Consider the following 13,600-nt stretch of genomic DNA (forward strand, 5'->3'; position numbering starts at 1 on the left):
GGCTTTTAACACGAGAGCTGACTCTTATCTGCCCCCCAACACCCCCACCCCCCCCTTTTACCACCTCACATGTCCCCACTTTACGTACTGTACCAACAACATCCTCTGCCACTGTACCAATGTGTATTTCTCCCCCTCTGCAGTGATGGCCCCTCTGTAATTGTCTTGTTCAGTCAGCAGCTGCACTTTTGCGCACATCCTTGTAAAATGGCCGTAACTAAAGTTTTTCTGGGTTTGGCATTTTTTGCCTTTCTGAGCTCTGTGTCGGTGGTGCGGGCATTGAGCAGATCCCATACTAAGCTACTTCTCTTCTCCACCAGGTGACAACCACTCTCGTTTGGCGTTTGATGTGATTGTGATCCTTTCTTGTGTCCTTTCCTTCATCTTGTGTGGACGTTCCATCGTACGGGGCCTGAGATTGCAAAACGTGAGTTTGGGGTGTGATGGTGTGTAATAGTTTTGCAGGTTATGCTTGAGGTGAATTTGTGGCAAGGCAATAGAACGTCGATGCATTTACTTATTCTGCACAAGCCGCTCTGTGTTTACATCACCATTGTTATTATGCTGTTAGGTGGCTGGAAAGCTGCTGTGTCAGTGTTGGGAGGGGGGAGCCGGGCAAGCTGAGTCACTACTTGGAAGAGGAGTAGGGGGCAATGGGTTTGTGGGGGGGGGGGGTTAATGGAGAACTATGGGGTTAAGTCTTTTCCCCATAGTTCTCCTTAGGGTAACGGGAGGACACAAACTAGCGTCCTCCCATCACCCTAGGCTCAGTATACCACGAGCAGCTGCTCACAGTATACTGAGACGCTGAAGCGGATCCCGACAATTGTGCCGAGATCCACCCAGCTGCGTGACTGACAGCTTGCTCTGCCTATCTAGAGGCAGAGCCAGCTGTACCCTCCCCCGTCCGATCCGCTAGTCAGCGCTGGCGGAGCGGGGAGGGGGGAATCCAGTCCCTCCCCTGTCACGGCAGAGAGCAGTGACAGGATCGAGAGGTGAGCGAACGCTGTTGTGTTCGCTCACCTCCCGATCTACTGAGCCGACCAGTGACAGTCTCATTGTCACAGGTCGGCTAGAACTATGCGGAGCGAAAATCACCTGCCTCGTAGTTCTCCTTTAAACGTTGTTCCCTTCTTTGCGGGGAGGGACACCCTTTTAAACACTGTCTCTTCCATGACTGAATTTGGAGCTAAACGCATAGCGCGTACCGTCCAATAAAATTAATTATTTAATTAATAAAAGGTACTCGCAAATGTCTCAAATGAGAAAAGGCAAAACAAAGTCCCAATGAGGGATTTGGCAAAAGCAAACAAGAGTAAGCACTCTCCCGGTCCTTCCGGCTAGACAGTGAGAATGACGTAGCTCCACCCACCCTATGTGCGTTGCGTGACTTGTCAGGTGACTTTTTGCCAGGGGTCCGCCAAGGCTCTGCCCTCCTTGAAAACTTTCCCTTTTATGTACATCTCTTCCCCCGGTCGTTGATGACCTCGCATGGCTTCCAATAGCATCTCTATGCTGATGACACTCAAATCTACCTCCCTACTCCACTGCTCACTCCTTCAGTCTCATTTCACTCCACAAATTTGGTAAACTGACCTATCGGTATGGATGCCGCATCCCTTCTTAAAGGGACATTATACTCAGGAGTTAAAGGAGAACTATGAGGTGAGTGCTTTTCATTTACTTGGGGGGTACAGGGGGGAGGGGAAGGGGTTAATATAAACAGTCCAGAGCAGGAAGGTGACACTTGTTCTGCCCCATAGAGGATGTCACAGGTCGGCTCAGTAGATCGGGAGGTGAGTGAACACATACCGGCGCTCGCTCACCTCTCGATCCTGTCACGGCTCTCTGCCGTGCAGGGGAGGGGCACTTGTCTTGCCTTATGCAGCATACAGATCTAGTCTACCATGAGATTAACTTTTTTTTCAGTTGCATTCATTTATATATAATTTGTTCCCTCCAGGAATTTGCTCACTTTGTACTCACCCGTCGCAATCTCCGAGTCTCCGTATCTGACCGGCTGGAGTTTGTGAACGGCTGGTACCTGCTGCTCATCGTCAGTGACATCCTCACTTTATCCGGTACTGTCCTGAAGATCGGCATCGAGTCCAAGGTAACCTTCTGTTCTGATTACTCAGGAGCCACAATACCTGACTTGAGGTCACTTATGTATGTTCAGAAGTGTGCAAAAATTGTGCGTGGCTCGGTGAAAGGGCCGGAGATTACGAAAGCCAACGTTTTTTCTTTCTGCTATTGTACGCGCATGGAAGCAAAATGTAAGTTTTTATGTGATCTTGTCCTCATTCTTCCTCTGTTTTCTTTTTAAGACTTTTGCCAGTTATGACGTCTGCAGCATTCTCCTGGGCACTTCCACATTGCTGGTATATTCCATTTCCAAATTTTGTAGCTATTTATTTTTATTTAATTATTACAATTTTTTTTGTTTTGATTTTAATGATTTTTTTCCATCATTATTAATAAAAAAATTATGATTACATTTTTTTCATACTTAATTTTTTTAGTAATGATAAATGTAATTTTTTAAATCATAATAAAGATGGTTTTTATTGCTGTTTTTTTTTTCTCCTGCAACTTACTACTGTAATCCATGCAGTAGGGCAAGTGAAGGGAAGCAATGGTCTGAAGGTTCTCATTCATCCAGGTCACAATCTGTAAAAAATAAATCAAGGTAACTGGACTTGCTGGATGTTTCTCGAAGACATTTTGCTGGTCATCCGACCTAGCTTTCTAAATTGAGAAAGCATTTTTTTTTTTTTTTTTTTTTCAAAGAAAGCATAGGGTTCTTTTTTAAGTCCTAATAACTTTCATACCATGTAGTCACTTACATTGTACTTGTCTGCAGATTCTGATCGTTACACTCCGAGTGGCTCTTCCTGACGTCATCCGGTTTTGTTGCTGCGCTGCTGTAATTTACCTCGGGTACTGCTTCTGTGGCTGGATTGTACTGGGACCGTACCATGTCAAGGCAAGTAGATTCCATCAGTCCATTTTGTCCCTGCCTCCATCCGCCACCATCTGTCCGTTATGGCCTTTGTTGGTTCATATGTTATCTCTTGGTACTAGATTATATTAATAGGAAAAACAAAGTATTTTTGTGTGTGTGTGGCCGTCCGTGCAGGTCCAATAGAATTCAAGACGAGGATTAGGCAGGGGGGGATTATTAGATGGGCAGTAACTGGGTTTGTTGGATGGAGAAAGTAAAATCCCAGTTGTGGGGCAGCTTTCAGAATTTGCCTAAAGGTGGACCGTGTAGCAGATATTTGGCCAGATTGGGGTAGGGAGTTCCATAGGATGGGAGGAGGTTATGGAAGTTGAGAACGGGAGCTAGAGAACAGTCTTTAACAGTTTGGGTGATATTTTGAGACAAGGTTGGTAATCTTGTTTGGGGTAGAGTGGGTGGCTTTGTATTTTTTTAGTATTTTTTATTTTATTCATTGGGGGATGGAAGCCAGTGGAGGGATTGGCAGAGAGAGAGAGAGAGGGGATGGAAGCCAGTGGAATCAATGGCAGACCGGTGGGCATCGAAGTCGGAGGGATTGGCAGAGAGGGGCAGGGGATGGAAGCCAGTGGTGGGATTGGCAGAGAGGCAGGGGATGGAAGCCAGTGGTGGGATTGGCAGAGAGAGGGGATGGAAGCCAGTGGAGGGATTGGCAGAGGGGGCAGGGGATGGAAGCCAGTGGAGGGATTGGCAGAGGTAGGGAATGGAAGTCGGTGGAGGGATTGGCAGAGAGGGCAGGGGATGGAAGCCAGTGGAGGGATTGGCAGAGAGGGCAGGGGATGGAAGCCAGTGGTGGGATTGGCAGAGAGGGCAGGGGATGGAAGCCAGTGGTGGGATTGGCAGAGAGGGGAGGCAGACACTGAGCAGTTGGTAAAGTGGATGAGTCTGGCCGGTATCAAAGTAGATGGTAGTGTTGCCAGAGATGTCCAGAAAGGAGAAACAGGAGCAGTGTGTCTTATCAGAGAGTAAGATGAAAGTAGTCACTCGCACTCCATGATATTAGAGTCAATGCTGTTTATTGACTGAGAACACACATCTCCTTAGCGACGTTTCGAGACCATGCGGTCCCGTCCTCAGGCAAACAGAGAGTGAGCCAAGCAACAAAATCAAACAATAAATACAGGTGAAACAAAATCAACCCACCAATCACAATGCAGTTAATACCTCCTCCGACGTCCTAACGACGTGATTCACCCCATGCTGCCCAGGTGCAATTAGCTATATGCTGAACACACGATACAGATGCATGCTGGTAAAATACCTTGTCCGTAGTGGTGACCTTGCATTGCCCGAGATCTACCTGCTTTTTTCCGATCCGTGTCATCCATGGATCCGAGTTGCATCCTGCTGGCTGCTCATGTCTAGGGGACCGGCTCTCGCGGTGTACGCTCAGTGTGTTGTCTGCGCATCTATATTACCAAAGATCATTGTGCCGTCCGTCAGTCAATGAGTGTCGGGAACCCGGATCAGGTGGCCGATCGGTTGCTAGGTAATCGGGCAACACTTGTCACTTGCGGAAAATAAAAGTTTAAACATTTTTTTTATTAAACAATGAAGCGAAATATATGACATACAACCTCTTCAATCTGGCGCCTGTTGGAAAAATGTAACAACCGTAGTTGTACTCTTAAGTGGTGTAGTTGAAGGGATACTACTCACATGTTTATGGAAGAACTTTAATTATATAACAGGTCAAAGTATGTGATCACTCTCTCTTCTCTATAAGGAGAGCTCTTTAACATGCAATCCTAAAGGTGCCCATACACTGTACGATTCTCGTACGAGAATTGCGGGAAATCCCACGATCGTACGAGAATCGTGCAGTGTATGGAAGGCGTGCAACCGTTTCTACTGTACGGTCGCACGTCTTCCGTCGAACAAGCAGGCTTGAAAACCCGCCGAGAATCGTACGATTCTCGGCGAGTTAGTGGCCTGCTTGTTCGACAACTGCAGTGATCGGAAGCCCGCCCCCTCGCTACAGTCATCGGAAGCCCGCCCCTCAGCGGGGCGGGCTTTCGATGATCGCAAGTACGATCTGCCCGTCCAAGATGGGCAGATAGTGCGAGCTTTCAATGAGCTTACGACCATCGCAAGACAAAGGTCTTGCGATGGTCGTAAGGTGTATGGGCACCTTAAGATTGATGGCATTTCTAAATGAGTGCAGTTCCAATCACGGTGAGTACCTCCTCTACTCTTTGTCAATTCATTGACAACTGTGTTTTAAAAAATCCCACCATGGGTGACAGGTGTGTAAAGAGGAGGTTCAACTGACCACCTACAAAGATGTGCATGGTCCAAGCTATCATAAATCCATGAACCAAATTAAAATCAACAGGAGCAAGTAACCTTTAAAATATAAGGAAAGATTTAGAAATGTCAACTCATGAAGTTGAAGGACACCAATAAATTATGTGATTCATGGATGCCTAAGACTATCCATCAGACAAAAAGCAGGTGTATGAAGAACTGGAATTTAACCCTTGAGGTATAATTGTATCGAGGGTGTGAATCCAGAATGCTTCCCTGCGTAGAAGTTGTAATTCCCTATTGCCACCTCTATGGTCAATCTGTATATGTTCAATGGCCATTCCCCACAGTTCATGTGTCTGGTGCCTGTTCACCACCGCACCCACCCAGTTGGATTTGGGTTTTTGTCCGGTCAGGAGTGCGATGGGACAGGAGGTTTAAGCGATCAGATAGTAAGGCTGGGTTCACACCTGGTCGTACGGAATATGCGCGTTTGCACCGCGATTTGCGGTAAAAGAAACGCGTGACAAGCGCGCGTTTACGAGGGCTATCCGGCTGTATCCTGATGGATACGTGCGGAAAATACACCCCAAAGAAGCTCCTGTATTTCTCTGGGCGTAGGGCGTTTTTCAGCGCGTTCCTACGCGCTGAAATACGCCCAGGTGGGAACCATACCCTTAGGCAATCATTGGTTTTTCACATGTTGAGTTTTTTACAGCGTGTCAACCAGGCCTAAGGGGGAAACTAGGGAGGAGAGTGTAAAGAAAAATGTGAGCTGGGTGCGTAGCATGGCAGGGAAGAAGGAAAGGTCTACCCAACGGAACAGATACAGCCATATGTTTTGGCTCCTAGTATGGATTGGTTATGACATCCAGAAGTAGTAATGTTTTTCATTTTATGTTTGCAGTTCCGCTCGCTCTCCATGGTGTCAGAGTGCCTTTTCTCTCTTATAAATGGGGACGACATGTTTGTCACCTTCTCAGAGATGCAGAACAGCAGTTACCTCGTGTGGATGTTCAGTCAGCTTTATTTATATACCTTCATCAGCCTCTTCATCTATATGGTGCTCAGTCTCTTTATAGCTCTGATCACTGGAGCCTATGAGACCATTAAGGTAAATATACTGGTATGTTGGGTGGAATGGAAGCTGGTTGTCATCAGGCTGGATCTAATAGTGATCTGTCATGTCCCTCAGTTTCAGAACGCAGAAAAACACAATGTCTCGCCTCTCTATCGGTATATAGCGGAGTGCGAGGACAGCCCCAGCTCCGGGAAATTCCGATCCACCAGCACAACAAACTGCTCCATGTTATGCTGTTGTGCCAATCCGTAAGTATCGCCTTTTATACCTACTTCTGCTTTTAGTTGTCCCTCTGTTTCCTCCTCCCTCTACTGATGACTAAAGATCTATATAGAGGGATCAGGACCTCCTTCCTCCTGCTGGGGATCCCTCTACTGATGACTAAAGATCTATATAGAGGGATCAGGACCTCCTTCCTCCTGCTGGGATCCCTCTAGTGATAATAAAGATCTATAGAGAGGAATCGGGACATCCTTCCTCCTGCTGGAGACCTCTCTAGTGATAATAAAGATCTATATAGAGGGATCAGGACCTCCTTCCTCCTGCTGGAGATCCCTCTAGTGATGAAGAGGGTCTATTCACTTTTCCTGCTGCTTGGCCATATTGTTTAGAGGATTCTTCCCGAAGTGCATAATTTGCCTTTTTCTTTTCAGATCCCATGCTGATGAAGATGAGGCAGTCATTAACTGAAGCGATTTCCTTCTGACCTTGGAAGTGCAAATAGAGGATTCCTAAATACTGGATCTTCAGGATTTTAATTCCATTTTAATGACCGTTGTTTTAATTGACTTTCCGTTATGTTAAAGACTTGACTCCACTCCTGCCTTGCGCGTTGATGCAGACGGATAGGGGACGCATCTAAGCTGCCAAGTCCTGCGAGTGATAAGCTAAATATGTAATTGTTGTACATTTTATCGGGGGTTTTATTTATAGGAATGATTGGGTAGGGATATAATGAAGATGAGGTGCGTCCGAGGGGCGTACCTGGAGGGAGGAGCGGTGTGTGGGGGAGGGATGGTCTGCAGATTTTACTAGAGAACATTAAATTGCAATCAGAGTTACAAATGAGTGACCAAGATAAACGCACAACTGGACTCTAATGCCAATACATGTCAACCATTTACATTTTTTGTTTCGTTTAATTTTTTTTTTTTAAAGTAACCAGGTGGCACTTGTTTTATTTTGTAAATGTTCATATTGTATAAAAATAAAAGTGTCACTGTCTTATTCATTATTGTGCGTGTTTTAAGCAAATTCTAACGAAGCAAATGACTGCAGACATTGTAAGGTTTAAAGAGCTCCCCCGGCCAGAACCATTAATTAAATTTTAGGGTCTCCTCCCCATGTAGTGTTCTAGCACTGAAGTTGATTTGGTGAAGTCCTCAACTCTCGGCCTGCAGCGCTGCTGCTTGGCTTGGTGACAGACGGCTCATGAGTTAAAGTGACACTAAACTCCGGAGTTAAAGGTTTAAAAATACATTCAAGAACCTTCACTATTAACATTTGTTCCTGCTGGCTGGGAGAAGTCGCTGACCAATGAATATTAAAGTGACTCTAAACTCCGGAGTTAAACCTCAACCACTTGCTGACCGCGGTGTTACACCCCCTTCCTGTGCCGGCCAGTTTTCAGTGTTCAGCGCTGCGGTACTTTGACTGACATTTATTCCGTCATGCAAATGCAAAATTAACAAACACTTTTTTTTTGGCAATAAAGTTATCACATAGGGGACTAAGAAACCCCCTATGTTATAGCCAACTCAAATAACAGGTCCTCTTTATGCTGACATTAGAGGTCTCCAAGACCCCTAATGTCACCTAGGGACCCCTTCAGCAGCTTCTCACCAGCATCTGTAGCTGGAGAGTGACACTGAATGTGGAAGTGATGTAATATACATCGCTTCCTGCATTTGGGAACTGGAGAGGAGCTCAAAGGGAGATCGTGTACTGATCTCCCTTTTTTAAAAAAAAATATATAAATTCTTTTATTTTTGTGACATAGTATGTTATGTCAATTATACAACAGAAAAGGAAAGTGCACATATAGACAATGAACCTTTATATGTGGGGAGTGGATGGTAAGTACAGGCATTCGGTATTGTGAATAATGTCTCAATTCAGTACAGGGCAATTGGTGTGAAAACATTGAGCTACAAATGAGACATCCCCCAATTTTGGGGTCAAGCACCCCCTATCTCCTAGGGGGGGATGCGTCAACGTTTAAAATGAACCTCAAATGGCTGAGATATCATACCGATCACTTAGTGAACCGTGAAGAACCTTGACCTCGGAAAAGGTGTTGAATACCTGAGGGAGGGATAGATGCATGAATGCTGAAGGGAGGGGGAGGGGGTGAGGAGAGGTAGAGATAAGGCAAGGTAGAGCATAGATAAAGTTAGAAAGGCAAGGGGGAGACCAGAATGGTGGCATCGCTCAAGATGACATATGCCCGGTATTCAGCCGTGGCTGTATATGCGATCCAGTAGTGCTGGGTAGCATTGAATCTAGAGGCAGTATCTTTGATGTGACTGGTGAGATCCTCCATATACCTAAGGTCATTAATTTTGGAGAACCAGAGCCGCACCGAGGGTGGAGCCTCCTGCTTCCACAGCAGAGGTACACAAGCTCGTGCTGCGTTGATCAAATGGACCATTACGGACCGCCTATATCCCCTGAGCGTATACTGGTCATGATGTAATAGAAAAAGGGCTGGATCGGCCGGAACCTTACGATCAGTGAATTTTTGAGATATAAGTCGTACCTGTGACCAAAAATGTGTCACACCAGAAGATATGGAGCATGTCTGCATCTGGTCCACTGCAGCGCCAGCAAACATCTGGTGAGGCAGGATACATATGGTGTAGTCTACGAGGTGTCCTCCCTTCAGGGACAGCTGCATTATCTTGGTCTTTTCTGGTGGTGTAAATTGCGTCCCTAATTCTGTTTCCCATCTCTATAAAGTGTAATGGCTCGGCTAAATCAGATGATAGTAGAGTTTGGTAGCAAAAGGATAGAGATTTTGCCAGTGGGCTCTGGTCTGTGTAGGCTTGTTCGAGTGGCGTCAAGGGGCGGGTGAAAGCTGACAGATCTGGGATGGATGCGAGATAATGAGAAAGTTGAAGGTGTCGCCATAGACCCAGGCCGCCCAGAACTGGATCCGAGGAGAGGTCTGGTAGGGCCTGCCAGGATGAGCCACGTAAGAAATGCATTGCCCGGTACCTGTCCACGGCCCGAAGGTTCGAAAATAGTCTGTCCTCAAGAACCGGTGGGAATTCAGGGTTGCCTATTATTGGCAACATGGGTGAGGGAGACGGTGAAAGTCGCTTCCCCAGAAATGCAGATCGAGCCACTCGCCATGTGGTACCTATCGTGGGGTGGAGCCTGACTGCCTTAGCCAGTTTTGTCACACCACGGTAACACCGTGAGCGGGGCAGTGGACATGCTCTGCTCCAATGCTACCCAAGGCTCAATCTCTACATGTCGGCACCAGTCCATAACATGGGCCAAGTGTGACGCCACATAGTAAAGCTGGATGTCTGGTAGGGCAAGGCCTCCCGAATCCTTAGGTCTCCGTAAAATAGTCGCAGCTGAGGAGCTCTGCCCGCCCAGACAAACCATGGACTGTACCGAGGTAAAAAAACTATGTTTTGTTTAATAATATTGCATCTTCCCGTCCAAGTGAAAGCCTAACCGAGTATGTCCGATTGAACTGTCTGAAGAAATGGCGGGAAGTTAAGACTATAAGTGTTCTTCAGGTCTCGCGGGAGGTGAACTCCCAAATATTTATTAGAGGTTGAATACCACTGAAATGGGAAATTTAGGGATATGTGTCCGAGCATGCGGGAGGGAATATTGAGATTCAATGCTTCCGATTTTTGATTATTTATATGGAAATTGGATAGGTCTCCATAGAGACGAATGGCAGACATGAGATTGGGCACAGAGGTGTCCGGGGCTGTAAGGAAGAATAATAGATCATCTGCATAGGCAGCTACTTTGTGTCGGTGGGCGCCTACCTGTATTCCCCTGATATCCGGATTCATCCGGATGGAGCGAAGTAAGGGTTGAGTTAAGATAAAAATTAGCGTAGAAAGGGGGCATCCCTGACGCGTCCCATTGGCGATCCCAAACGCCAAGGACCGGACTGTGTGGGTAGATCCATCTTTACGGACATGAAGGCGGATAGGATATCCCCATGATAGGTCACCCCTGCCTGGAGAATCGCATCAAGTAGGGGACGTAGTATAGCCCGGCGTCTCAATGTATTGCGCCACAGGTCCGGCAAAATCTGCAGGCCCGCACCGTCAAACATCACTGGCCTCTTCAGCCATGCCTGCCGCATTATGTCCTCCATCGTAAAATAGTGCAGACGTCACATGGACGGGCCGCATCCGTGGAAGGGTGGCCAAGGGTGCGATGGACTCTGTCCAGTAGAACCTCCGCAGGTGGCGTCTCTTGCAGCAGGGAGCTTAGTACCGCCTGCACCGTAGAAGGTGGGGTTGCCTCCGGGAGCCCCCGGATCCGAATATTATGCCGCCGGTTGCGGTCCTCTAGGTCCTCCAGTTGCAGTTGGAGAGTTGCGAGTTGAGCAGTGGGAGCGGACCAAGCCTGTTCCGGTGCCTGAACCCGGGCAGTGATCGCCGAGCACGATGCGGACACCTCTGTCACCTCTGCAGTGATCGTGCGAATCTCTTGCCTTACTTTGCATAGGTCTTGTTGGAGGGCCACCTCCACTCTGGTGACCAGGGCCGCAAAGTCCTCCTTCGTGAGCAAGTATTTGAGCAGGGCCCTGAACTCCTCTGGCACGTCCGTTGGTATGGGCTGGTGAAGTTCCCGATCGGGATCAGCGGAATCCGAGTCATAAAGCCGGGGAGGGCGAAGACCCGCCGGGGAGCCACTGGGGACAAGTGAGACAGAGCGTGTCCAAGTTCGCAGTGAAGGGGTGCATGAGGCCTCCGGCGCCATGTTGGATTAGTTGCTGTCCCACGATCCACTCCTCGTGCAGGAGAAGAACCTTTGTAGGGATGTTGTATTGTGCTGGGAATAGGAAGCCCCATCCTTCCGGCGCTTCGATGTCATTAGTTTGGCTGGTCTTAGGGTGGTATAAGTGAGGGAAAAAGCAATGAAATTGATAATGGTACCACGGAGCTCTGTATCTTTGCGACTTACTCCGCCATGCGCAGGACACGCCCCCCCGATCTCCCTTTTGATCTCCAGTAACAGTCGCCGTGCCGGTCCCTGGCACGGACCGGTGGCGATGGTGGTGCGGGGAGCGCACACCCGCATCTAATACACCGCTTTGGCTCCGCACATGAGCGGTATGAGGGGCAGGACGTCTTAGGACGCCCTCCCGCTCCTATAAGGCTCCTGTCTGGCCGTTCAGGAACGGCCATGGATGGCAAGTGGTTAAAAATACATTCAGGTTCCTTAACTATTAGCAACAATGTATCTTTGTGTATCACTCGGCTGTAGAGCCTCAAATCATTTCTGAATTGGTGCTGACACTGTCCTTCCTTCTGGAGGGGGGCTACTTCTGTTCCACATGGTCCCTGTTTGTGTTGTCATGTAGTCCCCGCTCCAAGTCCATGCCGGGATGGTCTACAATCTCATGTTCAGTTTACTAATTTGTATTGTGATTGTAGTCCATTGGGTGGCTGCTTCCCAGTCAACCCGGTTATGTTATTAAAGTGTTCTTGGATTCCCCTGATGCAATGGACGAGGCATATGATCTCTCTTGAATAGGGAAACAAGTGAATGACTTAATATTGATGTGATTTGTATCTTGATAAAAGTATAATGTCCTCATTCTGGGGATGGGTTACTATGCTGATGGGAACAAATATCTAATACTTGTTTACTGGGGTCATTGGGGCCCGAGGCTGCTTTGTTCCAGGAATCTTACAGAGTGTTCTAAACTTTTACAACGGGAATCCTTTGTCAGCAGTGTGCTGGTACACAATTATAATTAAGCCAAAGTGCAGATGACTTTGTAGCACACTCCAAGTTAAGGTTAAAGCCTAACCAATGCCAACTTTTTTTTTTTAATTAAAGGGAGTATGTTTTTTATTAAAGTCGGTGTCCTTATTGGGGTGATTTATCCTTTCTTCCTGTCCCAGTGGCAGGATGTCGCAAAGAAAGTGATGGGATCTCTTCCTGAACTTCCCATAAAAAGCACATTTATCTAGTAGAATGCAGTAGGTAAAGCTGCTCTCAGGTTTTTTTTTTCTGTATATCTTCCTATCCCACTGCCACGAAGACACTCATCTCCACAAACCCAAGTCTACCTGTCCCAGTGCTACCAAGACGCTTCCATCTCCACAAACCTACCTCTGCCTATCCAAGTTCCACCAAGACCCTTTCATCTCCACAAACCTACGTCTGCCTGTCCCAGTGCTACCAAGACGCTTCCATCTCCACAAACCTACGTCTGCCTGTCCTAGTGCTACCAAGACCCTTTCAACTCCACAAACCCAAGTCTTCCTGTCCCAGTGCTACCAAGACTCTTTCATCTCCACAAACCCAAGTCTGCCTATCCCAGTGCTACCAAGACGCTTCCATCTCCACAAACCTACGTCTGCCTGTCCCAGTGCTACCAAGACCCTTTCATCTCCACAAACCCAAGTCTGCCTGTCCCAGTGCTACCAAGACCCTTTCATCTCCACAAACCCAAGTCTGCCTGTCCCAGTGCTACCAAGACCCTTTCATCTCCACAAACCTACATCTGCCTGTCGCAGTGCTACCAAGGCCCTTTCATCTCCACAAACCCAAGTCTGCCTGTCCCAGTGCTACCAAGACCCTTTCATCTCCACAAACCTACGTCTGCCTGTCACAGTGCTACCAAGACCCTTTCATCTCCACAAACCCAAGTCTGCCTGTCCCAGTGCTACCAAGATGCTTTCATCTCCACAAACCTACGTCTGCCTGTCCCAGTGCTACCAAGACCCTTTCATCTCCACAAACCCAAGTCTGCCTGTCCCAGTGCTACCAAGACCCTTTCATCTCCACAAACCCAAGTCTGCCTGTCCCAGTGCTACCAAGACCCTTTCATCTCCACAAACCCAAGTCTTCCTGTCCCATTGCCACCAAGACCCTTTCATCTCCACAAACCTACGTCTGCCTGTCCCAGTGCCACCAAGACCCTTTCCTTCCCATAAACCAGCTGTTTACATTTAGGTCAGGATGCACTAGACCTCATTCAGCCTAGTGTCAGGCTTTCTGGTGTATTCCGTTACAATTTTTAGGCCCTGAAGAAGGGG

At 47.6% G+C, this 13,600-nt stretch overlaps 2 protein-coding genes across 2 annotated transcripts in view; both read left to right on the forward strand.

Annotated features, from left to right (window-relative positions):
* MCOLN1 (mucolipin 1) overlaps positions 1-7,307 on the forward strand; it is a 31,066-nt gene extending 23,759 nt beyond the window's left edge. Inside the window, exons 8-14 of the mRNA XM_018566954.1 lie at positions 286-427; positions 1,964-2,113; positions 2,328-2,435; positions 2,864-2,986; positions 6,174-6,380; positions 6,462-6,595; positions 7,001-7,307. Coding sequence (XP_018422456.1) covers positions 286-427; positions 1,964-2,113; positions 2,328-2,435; positions 2,864-2,986; positions 6,174-6,380; positions 6,462-6,595; positions 7,001-7,037 — 901 coding nt within the window. The 3' untranslated portion in view covers positions 7,038-7,307. The remainder of the gene's footprint in view (positions 1-285; positions 428-1,963; positions 2,114-2,327; positions 2,436-2,863; positions 2,987-6,173; positions 6,381-6,461; positions 6,596-7,000) is intronic.
* Positions 7,308-11,655: 4,348 nt separating this feature from the next.
* Positions 11,656-13,600, forward strand: part of LOC108795662 (neuropathy target esterase-like) — a 68,648-nt gene continuing 66,703 nt past the window's right edge. The window contains exons 1-2 of the mRNA XM_018566953.1: positions 11,656-11,662; positions 12,638-13,517. Of these exons, the coding sequence (XP_018422455.1) occupies positions 11,656-11,662; positions 12,638-13,517 (887 nt within the window). The remainder of the gene's footprint in view (positions 11,663-12,637; positions 13,518-13,600) is intronic.

Source organism: Nanorana parkeri, unplaced genomic scaffold (assembly GCF_000935625.1).
Source record: "Nanorana parkeri isolate BGI_ZX_2015 unplaced genomic scaffold, ASM93562v1 scaffold991, whole genome shotgun sequence".
In the NCBI taxonomy this organism is placed as follows: domain Eukaryota; kingdom Metazoa; phylum Chordata; class Amphibia; order Anura; family Dicroglossidae; genus Nanorana; species Nanorana parkeri.